This window comes from Pollachius pollachius, assembly GCF_949987615.1.
Source record: "Pollachius pollachius genome assembly, chromosome: 6".
In the NCBI taxonomy this organism is placed as follows: domain Eukaryota; kingdom Metazoa; phylum Chordata; class Actinopteri; order Gadiformes; family Gadidae; genus Pollachius; species Pollachius pollachius.
In genome coordinates, this window is record NC_136939.1 from 17815652 (window position 1) to 17835714 (window position 20063).

The following is a 20063-nucleotide window of genomic DNA, read 5'->3' on the forward strand; positions in this document are numbered from 1 at the left end:
TCCGCTCCTCGTCATAATGGTAATCTTTGTGATATGTTGGGGTATGACCCTTGGGGGGGCCCATCAGGACCTCTTGTACATAGGGCCCAGAAGTTGGTGCTACGCCCCTGGACAGGGATATCCGTTTCCGTAAATTTTGGATATTCTTTTCCAATATTTTATCCAAACTTCATATTTCCTCTCCTTGTGGTTGCAATTCATTCGGTTTCCTCTTGATCGGGGAGAGGAACAAGCTCAAGCTCATAGCAGTAACGGACCAGAGACCCGCTGTGGTGCAGTCCCACACTTCCCTTTAGAAAACCTTCGCAGCCTGATGGGTTTCAGTGACGCCGTCTCATTTCTATCGGAGCCGCTGCCGGCAGTAACCCATCGATGGCACCATGACTTTGCTAACAGTGTTTATTATCCAGAAATTATATACAAACATTCATTAATATGAACTCACTTCAAGCTTTAGCAACCTTAGGTGAAAAAGAAAAAGTGTATCAAATGCAGTATCTAATGTCATGGTTGTTCGTTAATCACACGCTTCCTCCATTCTTTTGACGTCTGCTTTTGTGCATTTTACGCTAATGGAGAGTAGACACAAATGAACCCAATGAGAGTGTAGAACGTGTCCCTCCAGGAGGTGAGCTGGTCAAAGACCCTGGTCCACGTCTGCCCCCGCCGAGGCTGCGTCCTCTTGTTCCGGGTCCCCGGGGAGGGCGCTCGTGACCGTCTGGATCAGCTCCTCGATCTGTTCCTCTGACAGCCGCTCTTCACTCTCCTCCACCATCTGAGGAGTCCCCAAAGAGAGTGAGCGGGTGGCTACCTGCGGTCCCCGAGGTCAGGAGATCAAGGACGCCCTGCAGGCTTACCCAGGGACATATTTTTACTGTATGTATATGGGGTCCTACAAAATCTTATTGCTCGTTGTCGTTTTTTAGACAAATTTGACAAACATGTTATATATGTAAGGCTTGTAGAACTCGTAAAATGAGTAAGCCAGATTCGGTTAAAGGTGGCACTATAAAAAGCGCTTGAGTTTGAAATTTCAACAGGCTGCAATTTCTACTAGGAAAGTGCAATATGCTTGTAACGTAGTACACGTGCACCATTCGTCATGAGGAACAACTTTAAATTCGCCATCCATATGGTCAGAACATTTGGATTTAATGCAATGGCCACAACTCAACCAAACGCCCACACAAATACTGATTTGATGCCGGAGGTTGGTAAAAGCTGCACACATGTTCAAGGTAACTAGGGCTATATTTGTACAGTGGGGCAAAAAAGTATTTAGTCAGCCACCAATTGTGCAAGTTCTCCCACTTAAAAAGATGAGAGAGGCCTGTAATTTTCATCATAGATATACCTCAGCTATGAGAGACAAAATGAAAAAAAAACAAATCTAGAAAATCACATTGTCTGATTTTTAAAGAATTTATTTGCAAATTATGGTGGAAAATAAGTATTTGGTCAATAACAAAAGGTCATCTCAATACTTTGTTACATGCCCTTTGTTGGCAATGACAGAGGTCAAACGTTTTCTGTAAGTCTTTACAAGGTTTTCACACACTGCTGCTGGTATTTTGGCCCATTCCTCCATGCAGATCTCCTCTAGAGCAGTGATGTTTTTGGGCCTTCGCTGGGCAACACAGACTTTCAACTCCCTCCAAAGATTTTCTATGGGGTTGAGATCTGGAGACTGGCTAGGCCACTCCAGGACCTTGAAATGCTTCTTACGAAGCCACTCCTTCGTTCCCCGGGCGGTGTGTTTGGGGTCATTGTCATGCTGAAAGACCCAGCCACGTTTCATCTTCAGTGCCCTTGCTGATGGAAGGAGGTTTTCACTCAAAATCTCACGATACATGGCCCCATTCATTCTTTCCGTCACACGGATCAGACGTCCTGGTCCCTTGGCAGAAAAACAGCCCCAAAGCATGATGTTTCCAGAAGAAGTTACAGGTCTGTGACAGACAGAAATCTTGCTGGTTTGTAGGTGACCAAATACTTATTTTCCACCATAATTTGCAAAATAAATTCTTAAAAAATCAGACAGTGATTTTCTGTTTGTTTTTTTTTCATTTTGTCTCTCATAGCTGAGGTTTACCTATGATGAAAATTACAGGCCTCTCTCGTCTTTTTAAGTGGGAAAACTTGCACAATTGGTGGCTGACTAAATACTTTTTTGCCCCACTGTTTATGGTTTTGGGTGTCCAAATCACATTACAAGTCCTGATTACATATATGAAAACAACATACAGTTTACAGTGAGTATACGAAAACAAGTTACAACCCAAAAAAGTATGAAATTGTTTAACGTTTATTTGCATGTTCAGTTTTACCTACAGAGCAGTTGTTCTCCAACTTTTCTACTAGTTTACCCTCTCTAAGATACTTGTTCAGCTGAATACCTCCCTTCACCGGCACATAACATTTATTAGAAATAAATAGATAAACATTAACACAAATAATGTATGCGTGTTCTATTTGGCAGTGTAGACATGACCATTCAAAGGGTGCAAATACTAAATTTAGTGAGAAACATTGGCCTGTGCTACAACTGTTCAACTGGCTCATTTCTCTCCATTAAATAAGCGCAACTCCAGAGGAGGGTCAGAGCATGCAGAGGGGAATCCCATTAAAATATATTCCTCCTGAAACTGAGGACATTTTGGTTTTTCTGGATGCGCCTTATTTTACACAGATTCTCCTTTTTCCTTGTCAGATTTAGGTTTCAACCACTTACCCATTTTCTCAATGTTATTTTGTCTTGCTTCCCCCCCCCCAGGAGTACCCCCTGCATTACTCCAAAGAACCCCTAAGGGAATGAGTACCCCCATTTGAGAATAGGGGTACTGCTATAGAGGAGTCAATGATTGAATGCATACAGATTGTGTGGAATATTAAAAAAGGTGGTAGGTAAGATTTAAGAGCTATAATTTGAGTGTAATCTTTTAGAAATGCCATAGCCATCAGTCAGCGATTAGTAATTGGTTCAGGTCGGAGACACGTAGGCAGGGAGCAGAAAGGGTTTGTTTTTAGGTTTGTTTTTCTTATTTTTTTCTTGCAAAGTTCAGCTCCCTCTTCATAACATTATCTCACAGCACCTTCTATTGATTAGAAGTTACTCACCAGTTGGATCTCCACTGCTGTCAGAGGTCTGTGGTTCAACAGCTGGAGTTTCTCCGCTCTGAGAACACAATTATGAGGCTCTGCAAATATGTCCCAATGCAGAATGCTTATGCCACATATTTCAAGCTTGCATATTAAGTTGCCCGAGTCGTATCTTAAATTTCATCAGCACAATTGTTGATGGATCTAGTTTTTTTGCTTTATCCAAATTTCCTTTTTTTAGAAAGAAGAAAAAGCAAAGAAAACAATACAATAACAATTTTTCAAAATGTCCAAGATTGTTTTACAATTTTGTTTGATATTTAGTTTTCAGGCAACGTCATAGACCCCTAGTCTTACTCAGTGAGTTTGTGGGGCATCATGGTAGTGAGGAACTCTCTGACCTAGTCTTACTTAGTGAGTTTGTTGGGCATCATGGTAATGAGGAACTCTCTGACCTAGTCTTACTTAGTGAGTTTGTGGGGCATCATGGTGGTGAGGAACTCCCTGACCGTCTCCGGACTCTGCCGACTGCAGGGGGTCTTGGAGAGGTATTTCAGCGTCTGCGTAGGACATCAGGGCACAGCGGTGAGGCCTTTGCATGGGTGCCATGCTGAAAGCAGGGGAGAGGAGCAGGTGCACACACCTCGTACATGATGGTGTTGAGGTTCTGCTGGCCGGCACTGTGTTTGTTCTTCATGGTGTCCTTCCTCTGCTCCTTGAGGTCAGTCAGGAGCTTGAACACCTGTCAGCCACAGCAAAATCAGACCTCCACTTCAGTGTTGGCTTGCATGAGGGGATTACCCAGGGCAGAAAAGGGGTCAGACCAAAGCCAACATTTCAGCAGAAGGGATCAGATGTTCCAAGTGAAGGTGTGATGAAAAAGTATCTCTCTTGGGGGGACTTCTTCACAGCAAAGTATTTGATTTAGATAAATATTATCGTGGGAAGACACAGGCAGCAATCACCAAGCATCTTCAGAGAGACAATGAATGTTCACGACTTTTATAGGGAAATATCACATTGATATCACAGGAATCAAAGGATTTTAAATAAATGGGATTCCTATGGTCTGCAACTATTTAGGTGCGTAAGGGAGAAAAAGGTCCCATTGGGAGTGGTTCTGACGGTCTGGGCCGGAAGCCTTGTTACGTGTCAATACAGAGAGTCCAGAGGGGTGGCAGAACATAGCTAATCAGGAAGGGGGGAAGCTGGGGAGCAGTTTTTTCCCTACTCAACGAGTGAGGTGATCTATCTTGAGGAAAAGGAGCCATGGCAGAGCTGTAGTGTTAGGTTTCACGGTTAGTGTCCTTAGAGAAAAAAATTGGTGCAAGAGAATTTATACAAAGGCTTATTAGTTAGATATGGTATGGAAGGTAGTGTGTTTTATATAGCATGTACTATACATATTTTCCACGAAAAGATCAAAAGGTATGGAATGGTACCTCAAAGTTGCTGAGCATGGCTGCATTGGCATCCTTTCTGGGGAAGTCAAAGAAATGCAGGAGCGAAACATGGCGTCACATTCTAACACATCTGGTTTGGTCAAATATAAAGTTTTGGTTAACACCATCAAATGTGAATCTTTTATTAGACCCTTGTTTATACTTTGAGCTATAACTAATTCCCACATACATGTATAATATATTATACGAAATGGTTTCAAATATAATGCCATCTACTTGAACCACATTTGAACAAAACATGCATCGATAACGACCCATAATATGGATATCTGTTCCTCATGCAGGGTGTTATCATCTGGGCCGAGGCATCTGAGACATTGTGAACATAAAATACTTAATTGAATCTTCGAAAAAACGCAAGAATACACCAACTTACACTTCCATGTCGCAGGGGATGAAATGTCCCCTTTAAAGCGTCTCGGGTGAAACAAACGCCCCTTCCCGAGATTCCGCCCCATAGCCCGTAAACTCAATCCTGTTGCTGCCCCGAGACCGCGACCCGAGGAACTCCTTGCTTTCGCTCCTTGCTTTCACATTAATACACCACATAGTTATTGTTTCTGGTGCGGCCAAAAAACTTGCACAATAAGCTAAATGGCGAATTCAGAGGTACGTATGAAGGAGCAACAGTTCAATGGCTATGTTTTGTTTACATATCCTCATGGATTTGTACATTGTGGCTCGTTATTTTAGTACACAGCTGGACATAGGCTGACTAAGAAAACTGAGAGAATGCTCGGATATCTTATCCTCATTATACTAGTGCCGATTAACATGTTGATTTGCTATACATTTAGCTGCTGAATCTTTTCAGGGAAATAAACTTTGGGGCGGTCGTTTTGTGGGAAACACTGATCCTATCATGGAGAAGTTCAATGCATCCATCGCCTATGACCAGAGGATGTGGGATGCGGACATCAGAGGAAGCAAGGCATATGTCAAAGCACTGGAAAAGGCTGAGCTGGTCACCACGGAGGAAATGAACAGTATTTTACATGGGATGGAACAGGTAAACTCAAGTAGACCTACTCATTGTATACAAAGTGTCATTTTATTATTGCATTCCAAAAGCCCTTATAATACAACCATCACTGTTACAATCTATATTATGGACTCCACACTACGGGACTATGTTGTCAATTGGAATCAAACGTAAAATGAAGAAGACTGGCCAGTATTCATTTTATTTTGTGTTCTTTAACCGTGTTCTGCAAACATACTTCAACCTTTGTCAGCGGTTAAACAATATCTCCCAGGTTACTCAATACATGTGCTCATTGACAGAATTCCCCTCTGTTGTGTAGAGAATGCAGAATGCAGGGAACAAAAGCATCAGCATGTGACGAAGCAGGTGGCCTGTAGCCAACTGTTTCACTTGCATACAGATTGTCAGATTATTTTTGGTTGTCCAATATATTAAGCTTTGTTCTGAAATTTATGTCAAACGAATATGAAACTCGACAATAACCAGTAGCCTTCTACAGGTGCAATAAATTTTAATATTGTGGTAAAGTTAATTAATCTCAATAATTCAATTTAAAGAGTGAAACTCGTATAATATAGATTCATAACATCCAAAGTGAAATAATAACAAGCCTTTACTTGTTTTAATCTTGATGATTATGGCTAATTTTATTAAGATGCACTGGTAATTCCCTGGGTTGTTATCATGTAAATATTTATGTGTTCTGTCTTAGATTTCTGAAGAGTGGGCCAAGGGAGCTTTTGTGGTGAAGCCAGGAGATGAGGACATCCACACAGCCAACGAGCGCAGGCTGAAGGTAATGCCAGGCACCTTGGTGTTGACTGCTCTGAAGAGCCAGGCTCCGTGGTGTTGACTGCTCTGAAGAGCCAGGCACCATGGTGTTGACTGTTAAATGTGTTGTATGTAAGATGCATTAGTTATGAAGGGAGAGCCCAGAAAAGGGCAAAAGAGAACCAGATTATGAAACGACACAACCGCAAACAACCCTTTTCATATGCATGTACAGGAGCTTATTGGAGAGCCTGCTGGGAAATTGCATACCGGCCGGAGCAGAAATGATCAGGTTGGTTGGTTCACAATGTGATGGAACACATTGTTCAGAGGGGCCGGGAGGCTCGACATGTCTTCATGGTCCTAATGCCCTGGTCTCCATGGGGCATGTGCTCCATGGTGTTAATGCCCTGGTCTCCATGGGGCATGTGTTCCATGGTCCTAATGCCCTGGTCTCCATGGGGCATGTGTTCCATGGAGCATGTGTTCCATGGTCCTAATGCCCTGGTATCCATGACGCATGTGTTCCATGGAGCATGTGTTCCATGGTCCTAATGCCCTGGTATCCATGACGCATGTGTTCCATGGTGGTAACGCCCTGGTCTCTATGGGGCATGTGTTCCATGGTCCTAATGCCCTGGTCTCCATTAGGCATGTGTTCCATGGTCCTAATGCCCTGGTCTCCATGGTGCATGTGTTCCATGGTGTTAATGCCCTGGTCTCCATGGGGCATGTGTTCCATGGTGCATGTGTTCCATGGTGTTAATGCCCTGGTCTCCATGGTGCATGTGTTCGATGGTGTTAATGCCCTGGTCTCCATGGTGCATGTGTTCGATGGTGTTAATGCCCTGGTCTCCATGGGGCATGTGTTCCATGGTGTTAATGCCCTGGTCTCCATGCCTCAGGTGGTGACTGACATGCGGATCTGGTTGCGTGACGCCATAGCGACCTTAAAGGGAGACGCCCTGCAGCTGGTTGCTACCATGGTGGAGCGTGCCTCTGTGTGAGGACACATTGTCTTCATCATCAATCCCTTCATGCCGTCATACTAAAATATCAACCTCTCCTTCAAGTCGCAAGGACAGAGACATATACTTTATATTATGCTTTCTTTCACTAATGTGTTTTCCCACTTCCAAACAAATCCCAACACATCAATTAGCATTACTCCAATTAGCACATCAACAGCACATCAATTAGCATAATTAGCATAGTCTTTAACCACATTTTAATCTGTCTTCACTTCAGAGAAATAGATGTCCTGTTTCCTGGTTACACCCACATGCAGAGAGCACAGCCAATCAGGTGGAGCCATTGGATACTGAGGTATTGTAGAAGCATAGATTTGCATATCCTCTACTTTCTCCCTGGGGAGGGGAGTGGGGGGGGTGTGAGAGGCACTGAGGCAGCAGTAGCCAAGACGTGGAGAAGGTCTGACCTACTGGTTGCTAGTTCAATCCCTCTGGTCTTTGTATAAGGTTACTTCCCTGTGATTCCGTACGCATGGTACAGGATGTGGTAAAGAAGTATTGGGCTTGTCCCCTTTCTGAAACCCAAGTCTTCTCACCTAGTCCTCCTGGTTGTTGTCCTCTTTCTGAAACCCAAGTCTTCTCACCTAGTCCTCCTGGTTGTTGTCCTCTTTCTGAAACCCAAGTCTTCTCACCTAGTCCTCCTGGTTGTTGTCCTCTTTCTGAAACCCAAGTCTTCTCACCTAGTCCTCCTGGTTGTTGTCCTCTTTCTGAAACACAAGTCTTCTCACCTAGTCCTCCTGGTTGTTGTCCTCTTTCTGAAACCCAAGTCTTCTCACCTAGTCCTCCTGGTTGTTGTCCCCTTTCTGAAACCCAAGTCTTCTCACCTAGTCCTCCTGGTTGTTGTCCTCTTTCTGAAACACAAGTCTTCTCACCTAGTCCTCCTGGTTGTTGTCCTCTTTCTGAAACCCAAGTCTTCTCACCTAGTCCTCCTGGTTGTTGTCCTCTTTCTGAAACACAAGTCTTCTCACCTAGTCCTCCTGGTTGTTGTCCTCTCCAGCCATGCCGTGGCCGTCAGCAGAGATGTGGAGCGGCTTCAGGAGATCCGGTCCCGGACCAACGTACTTCCTCTTGGCAGGTAGCCCCCCTGCTGAGTGTGGTGGTTTCTCCCACCTTATGTCTGCCCTGTGGCCGCTCTTTCTTCTATGGAGCTGATGGTTCTCGTCTGTTTTGTTTTCAGCGGTGCGATCGCCGGAACCCCTTTCAATATTGACAGAGAGCTGCTCCGTAAAGGTGAGCGCATCATGACCTCGTTCCTTTTGGCGCGGGGTTCAGCTCTGGGGACCACTGGGGGGGATACATTACATGTTAGTCTCTGGAAGCACGTATGGAGCCATCATAAAACACATGTGTTTCATTCAGCTGATTGATGGACTAAATGTGTGGGGTCAAACCTTTTAGAGGCTAAAGTTCATCAGTAGACGGTCTGTGCTGTAATTATGATACTTGATTCAGCTGCTTTGATGTTCTTTCAACTTCAATCATTTTGAGATATTGTCCAACCAAATCACCTCGGTGATCATATGCACTTTTCTGAAATATAGTTTTGTGTTGCGAAAAGGTCATGTTTGCTAGTGTTGATGGAGTATTGTTAAAATGATCATTTAAAACATTTTGTGCCAATTGTGAAGAATTCAGACAATGCAATGTACTTCGTTAAGATGATGCAGCATAAGATTTATTAATGTTACTTCTCCATGTGAACGTAGAGTTGGAGTTTGACGGCATCAGCATCAACAGCATGGACGCCACGGGCCAGAGGGACTTCGTCGGTAGCTCATTTAGCAACTCACCTGAGAACCACCATCCCCTGGACCGGCAACCTGGAAACCCTGTTGTGTTTCTGCTCCCCATTTAGCTGAGTTTCTCTTCTGGGCGTCGCTGTGTCTCACTCACCTCAGCAAGATGGCGGAGGACCTGCTGCTCTACAGCACCAAGGAGTTCTCCTTCATCGCTCTCGCTGACGCATACAGGTGGGGCTACTGCTTTGTTTGACGGCCTCAATGTGTTTCAGAAGTCTTTAGTTCCTTATTGGAAGGTTGTAGAAACTGTGCGTGTGTGTGTGTGTGTGCAGTACTGGGAGCAGCCTGATGCCACAGAAGAAGAATGCAGACAGTCTGGAACTGATTCGGAGCAAAGCAGGTCGTGTTCTTGGCAGAGTAAGACCCATAATGAACCGGAATGCCTTCTCTCAATGTAAATCCAGACCCTTTGTTTTAAAGGTGCTGAGTGGAGAATGGAGTGGCATCTAGTAGTGAGGCTGCAGAGGCAACCAGCTGAATACCTCAGCAGGTTCACTTAACCAGTCTGGTCCACTCTGCTGTGTGTGGGTGTGTGGGTGTGGGTGTGTGTGTCCTATCTGGGTAAGAAAGTCAAATGGATTTCATGTACAACATTGCTTAATAGAGTGCTCATACACAACGACGGTATTAAAAAAGAATCACAAAGCTTGCATGGGTTGTAATAATGGGAATAACATGCACCCCTTCCTGGTTTTAAAGACCCCTTTTCTTTTAAATCTGTGTCTGAATTTTAGCTAGTTAGTTAGTTTACTCTTTCATTGAAAGTTGATTCAATATAGGTACCACATTTTCTCCAGTGCGGTTTGTCCACTCTGGGCTACTGTTGGTTCAACATGGCCGCCCCCTAAAAGAGGACCCGCTCCCTATGGAGCTATAAAGGGCTCATTAGCACCAAGACTCAACCATACTTATTTTCATGGAATTATACACTAATTAAACATAATTATGAATATGATATTCAATTTCTGCCCAGTCTGTTCTGCTAGAGGCCACTCAATTCTACACACCTTTGTCTCACCCTTGGCAATCGGGTACATTACTGTCCATTCACAATTTAAATTGTGTGTCTCAGTGTGCAGGGTTCATGATGACCATCAAAGGCTTACCGAGCTCCTACAACAAGGACCTGCAGGTACGCACATGTGCAGGAGTGAACAGGAAGGTTCAGAGCTTGCTGTTGGAGTCTGGAGCAAATAAATTTCCTTCAGTGTATTTATAATTTGTAGACCCCCCAGCCATTACCTCAACGTAACGTTGCATTCAACACAACAGATGGCATTCAGCCCCCCCCCCCCCCGCTAACGGTTGGATCCAAGATCGATCCAAGATGGCTGTAATAATGAGGTTGTGATGCTGTGTTGTGGCCCTCAGGAGGACAAGGAGGCCATGTTTGACTGCTTTGACACCCTTCAGGGGGCGCTTCGGGTGACCACGGGAGTGATGTCCACGCTCAAGGTCAGTTTGTTGTTGTTGATGTTGGTGTCGTACCGACCGGCCCGTAGCAAGTAAGCCTCTCAGAGGGACTCTTAACATCTGCGCCAAAAGTGAGCTTAGGTTAAAAAAATGATTGGTGATACATCGATAACATATACAGCTAATGGCACGAGTTTTGAATGAGCAACTATTGAGAACTCATTGGAAATCAAAGTGCATTCCCCTAACATGAACAGGAGCTAGGCTACTGTAGCTCTGCAAGTCACTGGGAGTGGCTAACGGAGAGCAAATGCTAACCCATCAGGACACCAGGATGAATGGGCAAATAAGCAACTGGTCTGAATCTGGGTAAGACTAACAAACACCCGGCGTTTACAGATATCTGGTTGATGACGTCAGATTGTGGAGAACGTTCGCTCCTAAAAGTAGGCGTAGGACCAAAGTGACCTCACTCAGGTTTGGGGCCGCTGAGGAACCATTTCCCACTCTGAGAGGATTGCGGACTACAGGCCCTGAGAAAAGCCTCTCCACTTACAGATGACATTCCTGTCGTCTGTCTTCCTTCTTTTCCCGCTGGCTAGGTTTAAACCTAGTCCTCATCTGTGTTTTCATGGTGCATTATGGTAAAACTGTTTGCTTCAGCTACAGAATTATGTTTTCTACCTCCTAAAGTAGCGAGAACCTTTTAGATTAGGATATGTAATAGTTAATAATATCCAATTAATGTCCTGTTGACTTCAAGCTGACTGTATTTGGGGTAAAGAACGGTCTTTATATCTTGACATTGCGTATCAGTGTCGTGACCTGAGTCATGGAGTGTCCTAGTCACTAGCTTGTTCTTGGTGCTCCTCAGATCAACCGGCCTGTGATGGAGGCAGCCCTGAGTCCAGACATGCTGGCCACTGACCTGGCCTACTACCTTGTCCGCAAGGGCGTGAGTATCCTGTGTGTGTGGGTGTGTGAGTGGGTGTGTGTGTGTGGCTGTGAGAACCATCAGAACAAAGCTAACCAAGTCAACTCTAAAGTGTTACTGTTTAAGAACATTAAACATGCAGTGTCTCTATGAGTAGGTCCATTCTTCCTCTCTGCTTTTTCCTTATGAATAACAGCGCTTTGCTAACATGCCACAATGTTATGGCAAGAGCCATGGGGGGGTGAGTGGGGTAGAGTGGAGTGGGGGTGAGTTTGATGGGCTGGGGTGAGATGGCGGCGGCTTTAGACTCGCTCAATTGTTCAATCTTTTAGATAACACTAAGCTACGCGTTCAGTAGTCCAACACAACAAACTCTCCTCTCTCCGGCTCTCCCTCACCGCTCCTCCCTTCTCTTCCTGCAACAACTCAACTCTCGCGAGACTCGCAAGATTTCTCTGTAGGGATCCTTTCCGTAATCTGAGAATATAGTCTAAGCCTTTCAGTGGCCAATCAAGCACTTTAAGATCCCTTTTTTGACACGGTGCAGTTGCCCCAAAAGATTGCAGCGTTTTCACACAACACTGGACCAATTTCAACAATATTTACCTGCATTAGTCCTTTGGACGCCAAATGATCGTAAAATGGGGTCCAGGTTTAAAAGTGCCCTAGTTTCCCTTGACTCCCCCAGTTAGTCTACAGCTTGCCACCATGTCCGGTCAGGAGCAGCTGCTCCGTCCATGTGGTGTAGAACAGGGGCCTTGTGGGAAAGGAGCGTGTGAGGGAGGCCTGGTTTAGCTCACACTACCCCCTGTTGTGTTCCAGCTGCCCTTCAGAGAGGCCCACGGACTCTCTGGAAGAGCCGTCTTCCAGGCAGAGTCTAAGAACGTCCCTCTGAACCAGCTGACTGTGGAGGACCTCGCCGCTATAAGGTGACTCGTCCACACACAGGATAGTCCCAAACAAAGTCTGGCCGTCTTTTGGTTTACCAGACTATTGTTGTTTCTCCTACTGAGCATCTGTCCTCCCTGGCTCCAGCCCCCTGTTTGACCATGACGTGGCCGCCGTGTGGGACTACACCAGCAGTGTGGAGCAGTACAGCGCCCCCGGTGGCACGGCCCGGAGCAGCGTCACAGCACAGGTGCAACACCTGAGGAGATGGCTGCAGGACAACACCCAGTGATCTCGCTTGGCCAGTGATGGACAAGAGACGTCCGTTACCTCTGGTTGTAATTCAATGTAATTAAGGTATAATCAAGATATCCAGGTGTGCTTTTAAGCATCAGAATCATGTTGTTCCATAAAATTCATTGCAAACTCACCTCATTTGTTTATAGCTTTCCTTCGGTTCCTTCAAGCCGATTCAAATGGTGGAGTCTATTTCCCTCTTGGCTAGGTTCAGACCACACACCTTAATACTGAGTCTTTTCAAGGCTGAGTTTATGATCTGACTTAGAGATATACTGTATATTAACACACGTGTTGACATTTTCCTGAGCGGTTCAGTAGGTGTGTAGGAGAAGCATCCCTTATATATGCAAGTGTTTTGAACTGACTTTACATCTCTGAACAGGTTTACTGAGTAAGCACCAACATATAAGGATACATCGTTACTCTCTGAAGAGCTGTTCTCTCAATGCATGCAGGGATTTTTGAACTGTTTTGAGACCAATATGCCAACAATATGAATATAGGGACATTTTTCCAGAAGTTAACAACTTAAGAATGCCATTGGTGCCATTTTATATGAATGTATATTTTTAATGATGTGGTTCATTTAGTCCAGGAGTCACTCACTAGTCACAAAAGGCAGAAGCAAAGCAGGAGAAGAAGAAAGCTCTGGAAACATTTCCTCCCTCCAGAAATACAGAAAGGGCCCATTTCTCCTCCAATCTACCTTCTTCCTGTGGTTTGGGTTGAACATAACCTAAATAAAACATCTGTAGAAGATGTTTTATTTGGATGGATATAATATCCATGACGTGAGTATTTATTCTATTTTGCGCTCTGGTGTGCAGAGGCGGGCCGTACTATCAGGCAAACCAGGCATTTGCCTGAAGCCCCAGGCCCAATAGAATACTCTTTATATTTTGTGCCCATATTTATTGTTTTTATAAAAATGTCTTCACAATAGAAGCATCGGGATGTCTAATTATTCATGTCGTGACGTTCCTTCCGTGTGCACCCCCCTTCAGTCTGCACTACATGGACTATTCCATGTTATGCTCATCACGTGTATGCGGAAATTATGTACAATTCAAAACAGTAAATAGCGGTAAAATAGAAAGAAGAGATAAATCGAGGATTAAGCGAACGTACGAAAGAGGGTCACGAACGTACGGTGGCAGAGGGACCGTCGGCGGAACAAGAGTTTGTTTAATTGTTTAATCGCATTTAGCTAGTAAACTGAGTGGGTAACGGCTGCGGCCTGCTGCAATACAATCGTCTGCAGCGGGAGGCGGGGCTTGACCGTCCAGCAGGTCAAGCCCCGCCCATGACACACGCGTCACACGCCAAGCTCTGCGTAGAAGTTCAGGGACAGTCGGGATTTCGGAAACTCAGTGGAAACAGCGCCTGGGGAGGATTTTCCCCTACTACTACCCTATAAAAACTGTCTTTGCAATGTCTTTTGCAGCGACATATTGTGTTTTTGCTATTAATAGATAGGTTTGTCATTGTTTGTCATTAACGGAAACCCGAGAACAGCAAAATGCAGAGAAGTGAGTGATTATTTTATAGGCTACATCAATTATATAGGCTATAAAAATTAGACTGTACAACAATCAAAGAAAGCATTATATAATTTTTCTATAATTTTACTATCTTCCAATGATGTAGGTCTGCATCAGTCTAAAAAACATACCTTGAAAAACTTTTTTCACCCCTTCTCACCTATACAGCATCATGACCTGTATTGATGTGTCACTGCCTTTGTTACTGTATGTGCCCGTTTATGTGGAGTGTATTTTGGGACTTGTCCAGGTAATCAAGGGCAGTGGTTCTCAGTTGACTGGTTAAGTAAAAAAGTGCAACCCTTTTCATGGAATATCATAATGATAGATGATTGGAAAAAGCCAGTGATAGCAAATAATGCAAATCATTACCAAAAGAAATGTTTCAGTAGGTCAGGCAAAAAAAAATAAAATATACATCTATATATATATATGTATACACACATATAATATTGGTGCAGCATTCATGCAGACCAAGTTATTTCAATGCCTTTTTTCTTGATCCATAAAGATGTTATGAAGTGGATGATCCTGGTGGTTGTTCTGAATGGCCTCTCATCTTCAGTGTACATCTCTCCACCACCAAGTAGTTTTCCCAGTTTTTTTGCCTTGCATCCTTGTGTCTGATGCCACCTCACCAGCAGAATGAGAAAAGAAAACGACAATCTTGCCACCACAGACTGAAAAATCATCTGCAGCATCTAACTACAGATAAAATGACTCAAGGACTCAAGAAAATTATTTTCATTTATTGGCCTGTTAAACATATCAACATATAACTGACCAATATAAGCAGTAGAAAACAAATAAATGAAGCATGAATGATGAGAGAGGGTCATGTCCTGTCATCTCTGTCCCTCCTGAAAGGAAAGCATAACATGTTACTCGATTTGCCGTAGCATATTCTTGAGCATGGTTGCACAGCACAGGCATCCTTGAGCATAGCTGCAGCAGGTTTGGCGACAGGCTCTGCCTTGGTTATTCGTTCCTTTAATGATCTGCTTTGCAGACCCATCCATCGGGAAACATAAAAACAGAGCCCACAGGTGGATGCTAGGTAGGAGGTGGGTTTCCAAAACCCCATAGGAGCAGCAGCAGCAAGATCTAAGCAGCAGCAGCATAGCCTGGGATGAGCAGGTAAGCTGGGGGGGGTTTAAATAGCACGCCTTATTTGAATGAGGAGAGCATGTGACTGATCAGTTCATCACGATGGGCGCAGCATGAGTCGTCTGCCTGAACTAGCCTTGCAGGCTTCGTATCATGAAGGATGAAAAAAATCAAATATTGTCAGAGCTTTGAAAAATGTTTTGAGATAAGACACACTCACCGATAAATTCACAACTCTACTCAGGGAAGCACATCTGGCAGAAGTTGGGGCAGAAGGCCGGGTGTGAGCTCTCGCTGTAAATCCCCTGCAGCTCCCCTCTCTTCCCCCTTCCTGCGTAGCCTGTGGGTAAATAAAAGATTTATTAATTTATTAAGAGTTATTTTTTGAGTCCCCACTTAATTTTTAGAATTTGGTGCTTATCTTGAATATCATTACTGACAATTTCAAATGTTTCAAAATGTGCTCTACTACAATCTCTGGAGGTAATAACAAAAATATCTATCATATTAACATTTTGCTTACCTGGAATGCAGTTTTTGTATGTAATGTTACACTCTCTGCACGTATCAAGTGAATACATTTTATAGTACTCAGCTCGATACCCTGCCGAGAACCTGCTCCAAGATGCCACACCTGTAAGACAATTTTGACCAATTCATTCAACTTGGAAAAAAGTGCGGTTTATGGGTATAACATGAGTTTGGTGTTTCAAAATCTTACTGTTCAGCCACAGAAAATGTGCCTTCCTCCTAAAAACCCTGGTGGACACCACTTCTCTGAAGTGGTGACAAACGAGGGAGAGGGTCAGGATGGCCACGTCTCCTTCACTGAGGACAACCAGTGCAAAAATATCCTCCAACACTAGAGGTGGCAACTGAAATAATGAACATTACATTTTTATATTTTCTTTTGGAAAAGACATTTATAGAACAATGCAAGACATTTATAAAACAATTTAAAGGGTGAGTAATTACTATTATGTTAATTTTTTACAGCTAGTTCAGATATTAAGTAGTGAGTAAAGTTATTAATGAAATACCATATCAATAGATATGTGGAGTGGCCGTTCTTCTACTGGCTGAGGTCCATGCAACCGTCTTCTCTTCCTACGTGGAAATTTTCATATTATTTCATATTATATTTTTATATTATATTTCATATTAATTATACTAGATCCTTCTAATATAACATTTTAAACTGAGAAACGTTTAACAAACAAAATTAGAAAGTACTGGACAAGAATTCACGGTTGGGTTCATACCCTGATTTAACAGTCACTTTTGTACAGTACCTTTCCTTTTTGGCCTCGAACTCAGGCAGCTGATGGGCTGGGGCTGTGAAGGATTGTGGGGGATGGAGGGAGTTCTTCTTCCTAAAAGAAAATATTCAGATATCAGACCAGTGAAAAACAACCCTCCCAAAAGAAAAGATTAAAAAAAAGAAGAAATTAATAAATACATTAATAAAAACACACATGCATTGCTGGATGTTCTCCAGGAGGAGCTGGCACCACCACCTCCTCAGATGTGGCATATCTCCCTATTAGATGATGCAGACAGATATGTCATTGCAATTCCAAACCTTAAATACAGTATGGCCATTAGTAACTCACACTTAAATATTTCTCACCTGGGAGAAGTCAAAGTGCCACTCCAGTGCCATGTATAGTGCATACTGCAATCCAAAAAGTCATTATTATTCAAAGTATGACTATCGTATTAGTTTTTTCTTGGGGCCTGTGTACGCTATAAGTGTTGATGATGAGGTGCAAAATCCCACCACTTCATTAACTTCAGAACTCACCATTAGCATGAAGACACCACAGTCAAGGGTTGCTCCTTGTGTTGGGACATTCTGAAAAAGAAAAAATAATAATAATTAGATTACATATTAATTCATTTATTTAAATAAATTAAATAGTAAAATGTAAATACATAGCACATTTCACAGGGCATATCAAATTTAAGAACAGCCCTAACCTTTTTATTGACAAATGTCCATGGTCCAGGTATTACTTGTTTTGCAATTGAGCTACGAAAAAACATAAAGCAACACACAACACACCATGAAATAAAAAAACTATGGAAATACTATGCAAGACCTTATGTTAGGATGTGACATGATATTTGTGGGCAATATTTTAAACACATGACTCCAAACTTAGTCTTCCATTTATAATTTTGGAACAAGATAAGATAAGAGTGACTTGATTACTCCCCAAACTGAAATTCAGTTGTCTTGCAGCTCATCTACCATTTGCAAGGGAATTAAAAAGCCTGATGGCTGTGGGTATGATGGATCTATCAATCTCTCAGTCATGCAACAAAGACAGAGGAGCCACTCACAGCTGTTTTTTTTGTCAATCAAGATGTTTGTTATGAAATGGTTGATCTAAGATGTAAGAGTAGCCTCTACCATCCTCAGTGTACATCTCCACCGCATTACTAGTGAATCCATCACGGACGATTGATGAAATGCTCCTGATATGATTGTCAGTGCCTCAGGATTTTTGTCTGTATCCTAGCAATAACTTAAGAGTACATGGAACCTCAGCATTACATATGTATAGATATTTATATGTTTTGAATAAATTGACATCTGCAATGACTATTGATCATCTTTTTTTCTGTGTCAACAGTAGGTCTGCAGATTGCCACCACAAATAAAATGAGCACATCACCAGACAGATAAATCATGTACAATACAGTCTATGAGCGCTCCCTTACAACACTGCACAAGAATTATGTAACTCTACTAGGAACAGTGAACGGTTCCCAAAACATGCAACTCTAATAGGAACAGTGAACGGTTCCTAAAATATGCAACTCTAATAGGAACAGTGAACGGTTCCTAAAATATGCAACTCTAATAGGAACAGTGAACGGTTCCCAAAATATGCAAATCTAATAGGACCGGTGAACGGTTCCCAAAATATGCTACTCTAATAGGAACAGTGAACGGTTCCCAAAATATGCTACTCTAATAGGAACAGTGAACGGTTCCCAAAATATGCAACTCTAATAGGAACAGTGAACGGTTCCCAAAATATGCTACTCTAATAGGAACAGTGAACGGTTCCTGAACTTCAGACGCAGTGACTGGAAACCTGAGCATTGATAAATAGTTCAAATCTCCAAAACCCGTAGGCTTGGTAGAGTCAAGCACACATATCTTCCGTTGTTTAGGCTGGAGGGTCTGTAAAATATTTAATAACACGGCAATGGAAGCACATTTTTAATTATGACATCTGCATAAGCACAGCTTTCATATTAACACAGTCGTGATAAAAACTGACCAACTCTTATGCTTTTGTGTGGCTGTCCAGTGGAATAAAAAGATGTTAAGATGTGACAATTTGATAAAATAGTACAAATTTATTATGAATACATGCACTCTGATCTAACACCTTTAACACTTACGCCTATTATCCAGTGTCCCGGTATCCATATTGGGAATAAGATGCAGTCTTTGGAGGCTGCGTCAACCTGCATCATCGCCATGACAACAACAGCTTGTAGTTTATGACTTGATTTGATTTGATTAAGATCCCCATTTGCTGCTACACCTGGTAGCAGCTACTCTTTCTGGGGTTCATAAGACATTTAAAACACCTAACCTTAGTCACAGGTGATCAATATGTACACGTTCAATACAATAAAAGTGTAGGTACAACAGATAGATCACTTCATTGTTTATTTAGGCAAAGTAAAAACTTACTGGCCGTGCAAGAAGAGGTATCGCAGTGAAGGGTTGTTTCCACGTGGAAATGACATAGCCATCTACAGCAAAAACGGCCTTTCCCTGTAAAGCAAAGAGGACAAGTTTCTATTATGTATCTTTAAAAAAGTATATTCACTTATCAAATATTGTACTACATAACAAAAAAAAACATGCATACCCTGGATCCTGCAATTTGTGACACCAGCCACAAACAGCAGTTGATGATCTGTAACAGAAGAACATTGTATTGTTTGATGAATTATAGACCATTACACCTGGAAGACAGTCAAATAACTCAAAAAAGTGTACTAACATTTGCCTCCACTTCTCTGTTTAACCCAAGTCCCAGGAAGTCCAGCCTTCTTAAAACAAAGGGGCCCACAACACCTATAACCTCATCCTTTGGTTTTTGGATATCCAACACATTGTTGAGCTGAAAAATGACAGCATGAATAGCACCAGATGGCAAATCATAAAACAATTTCAGAATTACTTTATTACAATTAAACAATAAACACTTTGTTTAATGTAGTATATATGAAATACATATGGATACCTATAGAACCTGGCCTTCATTCTTACCTGGATGTCCGTCACACTGCTTCCAACAGCTCTGTTCCAGAGCAGTCAGTGGCCTGGTCACGGGAGCAGCCAACTGTGTAGTGATGAGAGCAGCCGACGGTGTCGGAGCAGTCAGTGGCCTGGTCACGGGAGCAGCCAACTGTATTGTGATGAGAGCAGCTGATGGTGTGGCCGTGGCTGTTGCTGTTGCTGTTGATAGTCAAGGGAAACAATTAAGATCACACCAGTATGCATTTACCTATACTGTACTAACTGGATTAAAAATACTTAAAGCCACGATGTACTGTGCAACTACATACCTGCAACTGTTTGCCCATTTGAGTTCAACTGTATTTCCAGTTGACTCCCCAATGTTTTCTTCATGTCATCAATCCTTTTTGCATTGCGTCGATTGTTGTAATGTTGCAAAAGGTTTCTCATTAGGAATAT

General features: G+C 42.9%; 3 protein-coding genes across 4 annotated transcripts; 1 reads left to right on the forward strand and 2 right to left on the reverse strand.

The window, feature by feature from the left end:
* Positions 1 to 381: 381 nt before the first annotated feature.
* crcp (calcitonin gene-related peptide-receptor component protein) lies at positions 382 to 4983 on the reverse strand. Its single transcript, XM_079737872.1, has 6 exons — positions 4939 to 4983; positions 4542 to 4578; positions 3743 to 3841; positions 3565 to 3659; positions 3118 to 3175; positions 382 to 775 (listed from the first exon to the last, which is right to left on the reverse strand). The coding sequence occupies exons 1-6, from the start codon at positions 4944 to 4946 to the stop codon at positions 638 to 640; spliced, it is 435 nt and encodes a 144-aa protein (XP_079593998.1). The 5' UTR covers positions 4947 to 4983; the 3' UTR covers positions 382 to 637.
* Positions 4984 to 5026: 43 nt separating this feature from the next.
* On the forward strand, positions 5027 to 13451 carry asl (argininosuccinate lyase). 2 transcript variants are annotated; one of them, XM_079737867.1, is made up of 16 exons: positions 5027 to 5171; positions 5377 to 5571; positions 6260 to 6343; positions 6554 to 6610; positions 7224 to 7321; positions 7567 to 7644; positions 8347 to 8424; positions 8527 to 8579; positions 9056 to 9118; positions 9205 to 9319; positions 9421 to 9505; positions 10221 to 10280; positions 10520 to 10603; positions 11436 to 11516; positions 12318 to 12424; positions 12531 to 13450. In XM_079737867.1, the coding sequence occupies exons 1-16, from the start codon at positions 5157 to 5159 to the stop codon at positions 12673 to 12675; spliced, it is 1398 nt and encodes a 465-aa protein (XP_079593993.1). In that variant the 5' UTR covers positions 5027 to 5156; the 3' UTR covers positions 12676 to 13450. The 2 variants fall into 2 exon arrangements, with proteins under 2 accessions (XP_079593993.1, XP_079593994.1); XM_079737868.1 differs by having other exon boundaries at positions 5048 to 5171; positions 5360 to 5571; positions 12531 to 13451.
* Positions 13452 to 15016: 1565 nt separating this feature from the next.
* On the reverse strand, positions 15017 to 17386 carry LOC307076555 (uncharacterized protein). The gene is made up of 10 exons (XM_079737595.1): positions 17312 to 17386; positions 17136 to 17186; positions 16962 to 17006; positions 16807 to 16871; positions 16624 to 16704; positions 16372 to 16438; positions 16053 to 16206; positions 15855 to 15965; positions 15552 to 15671; positions 15017 to 15084 (listed from the first exon to the last, which is right to left on the reverse strand). Exons 1-9 carry the CDS (start codon positions 17375 to 17377, stop codon positions 15568 to 15570), a joined length of 744 nt encoding a protein of 247 aa, XP_079593721.1. The 5' UTR covers positions 17378 to 17386; the 3' UTR covers positions 15017 to 15084; positions 15552 to 15567.
* Positions 17387 to 20063: the final 2677 nt, after the last annotated feature.